This window comes from Malaya genurostris, chromosome 1, assembly GCF_030247185.1.
Source record: "Malaya genurostris strain Urasoe2022 chromosome 1, Malgen_1.1, whole genome shotgun sequence".
Lineage (NCBI taxonomy): Eukaryota > Metazoa > Arthropoda > Insecta > Diptera > Culicidae > Malaya > Malaya genurostris.
In genome coordinates, this window is record NC_080570.1 from 138319375 (window position 1) to 138330779 (window position 11405).

General features: G+C 37.3%; 1 protein-coding gene across 1 annotated transcript; it reads right to left on the reverse strand.

Annotated features, from left to right (window-relative positions):
• Positions 1–7659: 7659 nt before the first annotated feature.
• On the reverse strand, positions 7660–8541 carry LOC131425906 (uncharacterized). The gene is made up of 2 exons (XM_058588185.1): positions 8309–8541; positions 7660–8245 (listed from the first exon to the last, which is right to left on the reverse strand). Exons 1-2 carry the CDS (start codon positions 8447–8449, stop codon positions 7874–7876), a joined length of 513 nt encoding a protein of 170 aa, XP_058444168.1. The 5' UTR covers positions 8450–8541; the 3' UTR covers positions 7660–7873.
• Between the last annotated feature and the right edge of the window lie 2864 nt (positions 8542–11405).

Genomic DNA, 11405 nt, shown 5'->3' on the forward strand with positions numbered 1-11405 from the left:
GCGTTATGCCAAACGGTATTATGCCAAACGACTTTATGCCAAACGTGGTAGCCCCCATATTTACAATGCTGGAAATCGATATAAATTGGGAGTTTTAAAATTTTCACTATAATTTATGTTATTGTTTTTCCGATATATAACCCTATTTAAAAAAACGAATGCGTAGATCTTCGTTAAAACCCTTACCATGGACAATCCGACGTGAACATTTCAAGTGGCATTGACAAATTCTCTTTGTTTATTTCCATTTCAGTTAATTACTTATCAATTTACTTCCTAACCATTTATGTAGAATGATTTTCATTTTGCTAACAGTGCCAACAGTTAATGGACATTTTTATAACAACGCAGGAATATTAAAAGAGAAAGTAAACAAAGCTGTCATTTGTTTTTAGGCTCATTTGATTTTATATATTCGTAAAAATACTGTATATCTGAGATCTGTGATGCTTCACGTTTATAGTCAAAACAAAACGAAATTCTTGGAACATCGGGTACTAAAAAGCAGCTAATATTTAGACCAAATATTTTTTTAATTGTCTGAAAAAAGTCCACCCAAACGAATTTAACACTATATGAAATCCAAGAATATCAATAAAACAAAACGCCCTCTGTCACATCACCATCAAACGTCACTTCACACATTCATTTACTTACCTGGTATGTTGCCCCGGTCGCGACACCACCGATAGCCGCCATTTTGTTTTGACTAGAAATGTCACTTATGTTTTTGCACCTTGACTAATGTGACACCACCCCACTCTCACAGAACCGCACGTGCGGTGGAGTGGGGAGTGGGTACAGTCACTTTGCGGGTTGAGTTCCCGCAAGTGTCCGAACTTAACACGCGCCGCCGGGTGTCGTAACCTTTTCTTACTGCAGTAACTATCCAGCAGGTACTGAGCCGGCAGTATCTCGATCGGTCCAACCGAAGTCCTAGATTTTGTTTTGATTTCGTTTTCGTTGGTTTCTGGGAGTTTTCTGACGCCAGTTTGCTCACGTCACGTCAATCGACCGGTGTGAAAGCTGTGAATATTTGCTGCTTCCGGTGCGGTAGGATTGAGAGAAACTGAACTCAGATCACGAGCGGTCGATGCCGATGGAAAAGGGTGCAAAGGAATGTATTGGGTGTAGTCAAGGTCGACTAAACGTCATAAATATGTACGAATGTAAATATTAAGGTTGACCCAAATTATTACTTCGTTTGGGCGCCTCTGGAAGGTTAATTAAAACAACAAATATTGAGCAGCTCGGTTTGTCCGTGTGCTGTATTGTACTCTCTCTTTCCACATTTGCTTCTGTTTAAAGATTCAAGGTTTAAGGTAAGCGAACCATTAGGTTAAAATAAGACCAGCACTACTTTCTCTGTTGCCTTCATTTTTTTTTGGTTACGTTCCTTCGTTCAACCAATGATAGTAGGGGTCATGATATCAGTATGTCGAGCTTCACCGTTGTAACAAATCATCGGTGACATGCTGTTCGACTGCGGGGACGTGCACGCTAGAAAATAGTTACCTAGAGTCTGAGTATTATATTATTCATTCTCGAGTTATATATAAAACCGTCAAAATTTGAGTAGTTACGACGATCTTCTTCTATCTGTTCGAAACTGACAGGTGTCAGCTTCAGTTTGTTTGGCCGTAACTACCGTCAATGAGCGTGAGTACCACCTACTTTCAATTTGAGTAATTTTTTGTAAAGGAGGAAAATTTGAGTAACTAAAGACTTACTCATTTTTGGATAAATTTTTCTACACGTATTTTACGTATTTGAATCTGCCGACTTAGAAACAGACGAATTTTTAAATTGGTGTGCCAACTCATATGTGAATTTAATGTACGATTCAGGCCGCCTTTTCTTCCGTCACTGTCACCGGAATGTCAGCTTCCGTCAACGTTCACACGTTCTGTCCGTGAAGACGTTCCACGACGGTAACGTTATCTGTGAATGTCTCCATAAGAATGCATGTAACTAATTTTAACGGTGACGGTGACAAAGGTGACGGACCGTCTGAATCGTACTTAATACAGATAACTACTGACGCGACAACCAACGAAATCGATCACTAAAATAGCTATCAATCCACGCGTTTTTTAGAACGGCGTGAATTTTACATAGCACCAAGTCGCCCGTGGAGCTGGGAACAGAGCTGCAAATTGTCAGTCATGTCAAATGACCTTTTCAGACTGACTAAAATCATCGTCAACTGTAATCGGTACGATCAAAGTGTCTGTCAAATGAGATACTCGATAGTTCAATGATCAAGTGACGCATTTTGTTCTCTCTTTCATTCTCCTATTCCCTGTTGAAGTAAAAAAAATCCATGAGAGTACTAACATAAACATAAATTGATAAAGTTCGTAAAAAGTCATTGGATTTCATTTGATCAACATGGATGTATACCATAATTTATCAACGAATCTCTAAATCCATGAAAACTAAGAATTACTCAGATTTGAAAATAGCACCGCTTTTACGATTTCTCCATAAATATGAATCAAAGTAAATGAAATTTTATTGATCAAGTTTTTCACTCAATTTTAATATTGGTTGGTGTTTTGAATCATGAGAAGCAATATAAAAAATCAGCAATTTCTTCAATTCTTCAAACAAAATCTAAAAATAATCACCATTACTTAATTCGAAGCTCGACACTTGAGCAGCGTATCGATTGCAAAAGAGTTGACTGGATTCCTCAATGACACACTGATTAAGTGTCGTGAGGGCATTTTCAGTAGTGTTCTAGTTCTAGTTCATAATTTATGTCAGTAACAAAATTTAAATCTGGATTTTATAACAAGAAAAACTGGCAGCCCCAGCAGTGTTTTATTCGTGTTTCAAATATACAAAAAATAGAACGGTATCGTAGACCAGTTTCAAATTTGAAAGAAGAACTGGTCGAATAAATAAAACTAGAACGGCTTGCTGGGGATACGTTTGTTTCAGTTTCTGTTCTATTATAGATCTTCCATATAGAACTGCTAGCTGCTGAATTTGCTCTGAAATGAATGCTGCACTCAAAATGGCATCGATCGTGATGACATCTGCAATTATCCGCCACGCTGAGGGCATGTTCAGGAGTGTTCTAGCCGACGACACGACCTGCCACTCGTCTATCGAAACTGTATCGCAAATTTAAGTACCCCTCAGTAACTGGTAATGTCAAAACGAAATCACCTGGAAAATTATTAAAACTGGCAACACATGTTGATAAATTATTGATTTTAAATAACAATTAACGAAACCTTGGTTACCGCTTATTGAAGACTTGAGGAATGTAAACAAAACTAACTGCCTCGAATGGAAAATCCTTATTTCGCGGCAAGTTGCAAGTTCTGCAGCAACATTAGACGTCAGGGCAGTGGATCGATTAGTTCAGCTGGGGCTCGAGCATATGAAAAATTTCTTGTAAAACCAGCTCAATCAGGTTGCTGTATGTGAGCAAGATCTTTTGTATGAAGTAACTCTGTTCCGAAACTTTTGATCAGTCCAATTATCGAAATTAAGTATCGAAATAGAAACGATAAAACTGAGTCGATCCGGTATATTCGTACTATTTTACGAGATGCATGAAACTCGAGTGCAGCAAATCAAAGATACTCAAATATTTGAGCTTTATTTTTCAATCCATTCCAGAATCGCACTTCGTATACAGGTACGAATTCACATATAAACCGAATTCATATTTGCTCTTTCTAACGACTTTTGAAAGTAAAACTATTTCAATTGTTCCACAAATCTTTGTATATTGGCACATCTGAGTTTGTTCCAAATCGTTCAACCCTCGTTGCTGATCGGTGTACATGTTGTAAAACAATACGCTGTCATATTTCAGACATTCGAGAAACTCCTCTACTTCTTCTCTGTTATTTGGATACCTTCGCAAAACATGTGTAAAATTTGATGAAGATGTAAGACACTTGAAAAGTGCGGGAATCAAGCTTCTTAGGATCTGATCAAAATTATAGGTTCTTAAGTGCACATTGTAAACCACCCATAAAAACAAGTTTGCTTCAAATAATTTTATAATTTATTCTCAAGCTGAAAATAGTCAGTAACTACGGTTTCCCGTAAGGCGTCTGGAACCTGTTGAAGTAGTCAAATGTCATTTCGGATACATTCAAACAATAAATTTCTTCTTTTGCTCCGTGCAGACTGGCAAGAAATTCCTAGTTTGATGACAATATATTAAGCTATAGGGATGTTTCGGAAACTCAATTGGATATTCCTGAAAAGAATGACCAGCATCATGAATGAGTTTGATAAAACTACATTACAGGTAGAGCTACTGGATAGCAATGATGATGTTAAGATATCGCATGTCTGTCATGTCAAATTTGGATATTGGGCACCCAGTTCCAGTCCCAGTTCGGTTGGTGCAAATCCAAAAAGTTAAACTTGTAGGTTGTGAAAGTTTCTGAATCTGTCACCAGTTACGTTGAACGTTCCCAGAGGGACGAGTCCCCGGCCGATGGCTCGCGGCACATTGTACAGTTACGTAAATTCTCGATTTCTTTAGAATAATCTTTCGTTTTTATTAATTTGGCACTGATGGCACACAATTTAAAATAATATAACTGTTTCAAAACTTTTTCAAAAGGTTTGTTTATTTATTATAGGGCTCCTTGGTAACAAATTCGTAGCAACTTAAACAGTGTTGCTCAAGAAAATTATTTTTATCATTATCAAGGGGTCGCTATATTTTTGGTAACTGGCGGTAAATCGCTCACGAACACTTTTTATTCAGATTTTCCTTCGAAGTGCCTGGTCGTGTCGTCGTTCTAGCTCTAGATGCATAATTTATGTCAGTTTTAAAATTTGAATCTAGAAATTATAACAAAATAAACTGGCAGCCCCAGCAGCGTTTTATCTGTGTTTCAAATATAGACAAAAAAGAACGGCAGCGTATACCAGTTTTAAATTTGACAGTAGAACTGTTCGAATAAATAAAACTAAAACGGCTTGCTGGGGATACGTTTGTTCCAGTTTCAGTTATATTATAGACCACCCATATGAATCTTGCAACTGCTGAATTTGCTCTGAATGAGCAAATTTTATACACTGTTCATATGGAACCTATATATCTGTTCACTAAGGTTTAATGCTTTCATTATAAAAAAAATGTCAGACGTAAAAATGTAACCTGATCTTTCTATACCCTTGTGACAAATCATTGACTCTAAAAAAGAACTGTCTAGAACTCAAAAACCGTAGGCGTTTTTCGAGATGAAAACAAATATCATATGTTATTCTACTAAAGTACGATTGATTTTTGTCTTCATCGCTAAACAATTATAGTATATTATTTTTACGTTTCGTCTTTGACTCATCAGTGCAGAGCAGTTCAAATTGAACTGCTTAGTGCTAAACTCGGCAGTAATACTATTTATAATAATAAATAGTCGAAACCGTCTCAGTCAGGTGACCGTTATCGGAATGTACTGACAATGTGACAGAGTTGTATGCTATACTTATTTGCACGGTAAAGTCCCGTTAGCGTTGATAGAAGTTGACTAAAATCGTCTAAATCGTACTTAAAAAGGTTTGAGGTTAGGTATTTTGTAATGAAACAATTTAATTTCAGAAAGAAAACTTTTCACCTGTGGTTGTAAATAAGTTGTCAGAAAGCATAATCAATTAAAGAATCCGGCTGGTGTTTTTCTAAAATCATATTAATGTCGTTTTCGTTTGAAAATAATTAATCTGACCTAGGGTAGGTTTCTCAAGCAAACAGTTTTCACGAAACTGTGTAGGGTTTGTATTTAGCAACGGAGCTGTGAGCAAACCCAAAAATTGGGATACTTTCTTAGACCTCAAGTATAAAAAGAAATCACACAGAAGAAATTTCTAGTACAGGTCTGAAAAATAGAATTCTTTCACAAGATTGTTTTCAGTGGTGTCGGAAAATAACTATCGAATTGACAGAAATAACCATGCTTTCGAGCAGAGCTATTTTTGACAATGACAAAATAATTGATCGACTGTCAAATTTTAACTAAAAGTTAAAATAATTCGCGAGATGGTTCACAGTCTAAGGGTGAAGCCAGAGAGAAAGCGACAAGCGATGCAAAGCGATGCGATGCGATCATTAAAGTTCTGTACTATTTCATTCATTTGTTTACAGCAAAAAATTAACATGTATTTCAGAGTAAACACGAGGCGTTGCGTAGTGACAAGCGATTTTCGGTGCGACAAACAACGAAGCAGTACGTGCACAGTTTTTCATGCGATTAACGAGCGACCAAAGGTTCCCTAAATTATTTTTCGTTATGGCTAGAGAAGATCATTTTATTGATATCAAAGCACTAATCGGAGCAGTTTTAACGGGATGCGCAAGTGTTGGAGATTTGAAAACATTAGAAATTACTGGCATGTACAGTCAATGAAAGTGCATTAAATGAGTTTTGAGAATATTTCGAGTTATGTCGATGGAAAAAGTTTATACATTTTCCATAAATTTTAGTTGAAAATGTTGAGAAGCTGGCTTCCCATCGGCACTACTTCTGGAAATAGTACTTCGAAAGTTGAAACTACTGCAGAAAAAAAACATTGTTGCGTGAGAAAGATTTGCATGCTGCAAAAAAGCCACAACTTCGGATACAGCTACAGGCGATTAACACTACAGCATGTAGATGGCTTAAATAAGAGCGGGTTCAGTCAAGATGATTCCGATTCATTTTGATCAGAATTTTCTTTTCAATAAATAGGAATATAACAATATTATATTGTATTGTTACTACTATCACTTTGACACTCGCTATCATTGGAAAACTTTCGCGTTACGCATCGCGTCGCGTGTCGCGCCCACTCTGGCTTCACCCTAATGTCGTTTTCGCTTGAGTAAACTGAAACTGACCCTGGGTAGTTGCATCAAACAAACACTTTCCACGAAACTGTGTTGATTTCGCACTTAGCAACCTGGCAAACCTGATATAAAAACCAGGTTCGAAACTGGCTCGATTTTCAGTTCTACAACGTTGAAACTAGGTTCGAAACTGGCTTCAAACAAGCGGGTTGACAGCAGCAGTTGGAGAGAAAACTGGGTTTGGCATCAAGCGAAAACGACAGTAAAAAAAGAATTGTAACAATCTCAATGTGATGTGAACAAAATTTAGACGTACTGAACAAGCAATAATTGTCTGTTTTCGATAATTATTGAAAATAAATCACACGTTATTACATCGAAACAACGTACCGATTAGATTACATCAGCTTTACTGAATCGTATATATGATTGGGATGGGAATTTATGCATCTTTTCGTGTAATGTTACAACCTTTAGAACGGCACCAACACATTTGTGATATTACATCAAAATTGCTGCACATCACTACTTACTACTGATGTGCTGCGATTACGATACAATCACCCCTATTCTGCATTTTGATCGAATGTGAAAATTTGCATTCTGTGATTCGATCGAGTGGTGCTTTTGTATGGAAAACTCGAACTCGATCGAGATACAGAATGCAAAATTTTGCATTCGATCGAAATAATTCGGTTCGAACGAAATTCACAATCGGGGTGAATATCACAACAATCTCGGCGTCGTTCTATAGGTTGTAATATTACACGAAAAGATGCATAATATCATGCATTAAGGTGATGTAATGTAAGCAATGCGTTGTTCTGATGTAATAACGTTTGATTTATCTGCAATATTTATTCTAAATTTTTCGCACATCAATTGATAATCACATCGCGATTGTTACAATTATTTTTGTTGTTGTGTAGTAGTGTAATTTTTACAAGTGCTGCGTGCTTGACCGAAAGTGGAATATTTTCGGACGTGGACTTCCAGTCAAATACCCAATGTTTCAAAACATAGTTGTATTATTAACTAGTTTGAATGGTAATGAGTTCAACAACATCCTTATGAACGAACTTCCATCTCACAAACGAAATAATACTCATCCCAGCAGTTGACAACCATCCACTTGAATCCGACCGTTTCCGATTGGGCGTTCAGCAGCAGCACACATCGATTGTCCTTGCGACCATCATTCGCCACCGGAACCGGTAGCAGTTCGTTCCAATTGTGCCATACGAATCGACTCCCGGTCGAGTGCCAATGGAAGTTCCCTATTTCAGCTAAATCACTTCCACCAATCCAGAAAGAATTGCCCTCGAATTTGTCCGTACCCTTCAGCAGTTTTCCGATCATCTCTTGCTTCTCGGCTGACGTCAGCACCACCAGATTCCTGTTCAGATAGTGACAGTACTCGGTTGCCTTGAACCAGTTTGCCTGTTGCGAAATTGTTAATCGGTTAGAATATAATTGGAGTTTCTGTTTTTTTTTAGAGTTAACCTTGAAATTAGGAACGACAATCGGTGCATCTGTGTCACATTCTTTCTTAAGGTTTCCGTTGTCGACTGTCACAATTGTGGATCCGGAATCGAAACAACAGAAGTAGAGTAGTAGCAAACTGACAGCAGATTTAAGTGGCATGTTGGATGTAGTTTCACCCACGAATAACTAACATTTTCAAATGGTATCAACCTGCACATTGACGGCAGCACGAGTAAATGTAATATATTTGATTGAAAGCGGATGATGAATTGATAAATAAAAACATGTTCGCCGGTCGAGTTTAGACTGTATCTTTTGCAACGTATTTGTCATCTCTATGCATTGTAATTTCTCGTGCTACAATAAACTGCGAAAACGATCTTTTATCATTGACATCATTACCAAACCGAGTTGGGAATTGGTTTCAAGGACAAATGTATCAGCAGGTAACGAGACTGCTGGTGCTGATTATTCTCATCCTATAATGCCCAATCGAGACGGCGCATAGTAAACATAATTCGACGGTTAACACGCGTTAGCTGCCAAATTATGGCCAGCCTTTCCACGGTTTGTCTTCTGCAGGTCTACAGGACCGGGTCAGCACCGCGCAAATTCTGAACACGTAACAGCGGTAAAATCCCGCAATAAATTCATTCGATTATCGCGAAATACACATTTTCATAGGATTTTGGTTGTTTGACTGGTTCAATTCGTCAGGACATGCAGACGTGAAACATTATTGTCACGGGATGAAGTTTATTTTACAAAAAAAATCGGGAATGTCGAGACGAAAAATCTTTCGTTAGAAAGCATCCAGCATACATTTCAGCAACTTATTCTTGTATAATCTGTGACAATGCAATGCTCTGTTATTCTGTGATCAAATTCAATGAGCTATCACAGAGAACAGACATCCAAGCTATTACAAACTTTAAGATGACTATGATTATATGGAAACTTGTACGCAAGAGCCCATAAGCAATTGCTCAGCTGCTTAAAGCGCCTCTATAGGCGATTTGCTACACAGATCGGAACTTCTACATAGAGGTCTGTTCTCTGTGGTGCCATGCCGAGCAGTTTGTTCAGTACCTCGTGGCACCATTGTGTTCAATTTGTTGCTCTTTATGAAGCCATTCACTGACTTTCCTCTACCGAACATGGTACACAAATATCGGCTGATTTCATATTCATCGAGCTAAGCACAGTCTGTGTACTATACGATCCGATGCGGAACTTGACATTCTATTTCAACAGACTTTTCGCAGTCTTTTCGTTGGTGTGCAGGAGAATTACATCACCAGATGCTACGATCCAATTGACTTTAAGAATCCTTCTAGGTTGGGAATCGAGTGTACGACCAGGGCCATTCAAAGCAAGTGCTGAATTTGCAAATGTTGCACTGGCAGGATAATAATCGATTATATTTTCTACGAGTATCCGGTTCAAATTTAGGCTGTGAACCATTTCGTGATTAAAAGTAACTTTTGGTTGAAATCTGACACTTGAGTGGTTGTTAAAGTAGTTAAATTTAACTAAAACTGCGGACCATTTCAAAGGTTGACGGATGGAAGTTATTTGGGTTTATTTTGCACTGGAAATAATTTTAACTATAGAATTGATATTAGAATTTTTTTGCAAAATTTTTTTAATTGTCGGAAAATAATCATTGATCTGTCTGGTTATTTTTGACAACATCAAATTAACCGCTCGAGTGTCAGATTTCAACCAAAAGTTAAAATTAACCGCGAAATGGTTCACAGCCTAAGAATGCTTCCATGTCGAGGCTCGAATATACACACTAAAAACCGATTCTCGAGCTCGGCATAATGAAATGCCGAATTATAAATTTTTGGACTACTACTCTTTTCCGAAAATCGTTAAAGTTCTATGCTGATATCCCGGTAAAGCGCGTTCTTTTGCTGAAGTTTGGCAAAATATTATACTGAACGTATCAGTAAACAACAAGTATACCAAGATCAGCAAAACCGTTTGCCGAGATTTCGAACAGCGACTTAGCTTTTACTGCAACTCGGTGAGACATTAATGTTTCCTTTAGATTTTTCCAAGCATCACATCGCCATTGCTCGTGGAACTGGAAACCATCTAAATTGGATGAAGGAAAAAGATTTGTATATTATGTGAAAAAAAAGTATATTATAACTATCCGCTTATTTCCGGGTAGAAGCGTTGAGGAGCACTAGAAACAATTGTCTTTAGCCGTGATGTTTTTTTGGGTTTTGCGTTTTTTTTTGTTTGCTGAATTGCAATGAACATCAATAAAGCACCCTTTTCACCAAACTTAGCTTTTGTAATATTTATTTCATACAATAATTTAAAAAATCCTTCTTTCTTTCCATTACTGATGACTCGGCAATTCATAATCCCATCCTGATAACTTTTTCCGAGCTGACAACAAAATTTCTACTGACAAGTTCGGCAATAATTGACAGTTAACAAATTTTGGATTGCCGAGATTCTCAGTAAATATACATTTAGCGAGACGATTACCGAGCACTCGGCTGTGCTAATCTCGGCATTTTTTTGCCGAGATTTAGCAAGAAAATTTAAGTGTGTACGACAACTGTAATCAAGCTAGAATGTGGTTATTGTGTTCATCCCTTCAACATCAACAATGATCATTGTTTGATTCCAATAAAAAATTCCGGTCCAACCAAACGGAACAAATATTTATTCGGGCTTATTTTGTTGTTTGAAATAGATTAACTATTTATTACATGTCAACAAAAGGTGAGTTGATCTCATTGGCAATGTCAATGTTGCATCAATCTTGATTTACCTTTATATCAAGAAAAAATCTTATGATTCAACTAAGTTTACTGATGAAATTGGCAGTATCAGTTTTATTTTTTACTAATCAGAATAGTTTTTTCACCCTCGCATAACCAAACAAGTATGTACGCGTTTCATAGAGGAAATTTTATCTGCTTATTTCGTTTGCTTAGGGCTTGGATCACCAAGTCATTGAATACTATAAAAATTAATATTCATGGCTTGATTGGCCCATTGCCGCAAAACTGAATTAGCGGTAGCGACACCTACCAATGAAAAATGAAGCCAAGAAAAGGAGGACTCTTCCGAAAATTTTCATATCTGA

Excerpts from the sequence above, each read along its gene's own strand:
- LOC131425906 (XM_058588185.1), bottom strand. The coding sequence starts at position 8,449 with ATGCCACTTAAATCTGCTGTCAGTTTGCTACTACTCTACTTCTGTTGT. Across the intron at positions 8,246-8,308 it reads TTGTCGTTCCTAATTTCAAG|GCAAACTGGTTCAAGGCAAC; the intron begins GTTAACTCTAAA and ends ATTTCGCAACAG.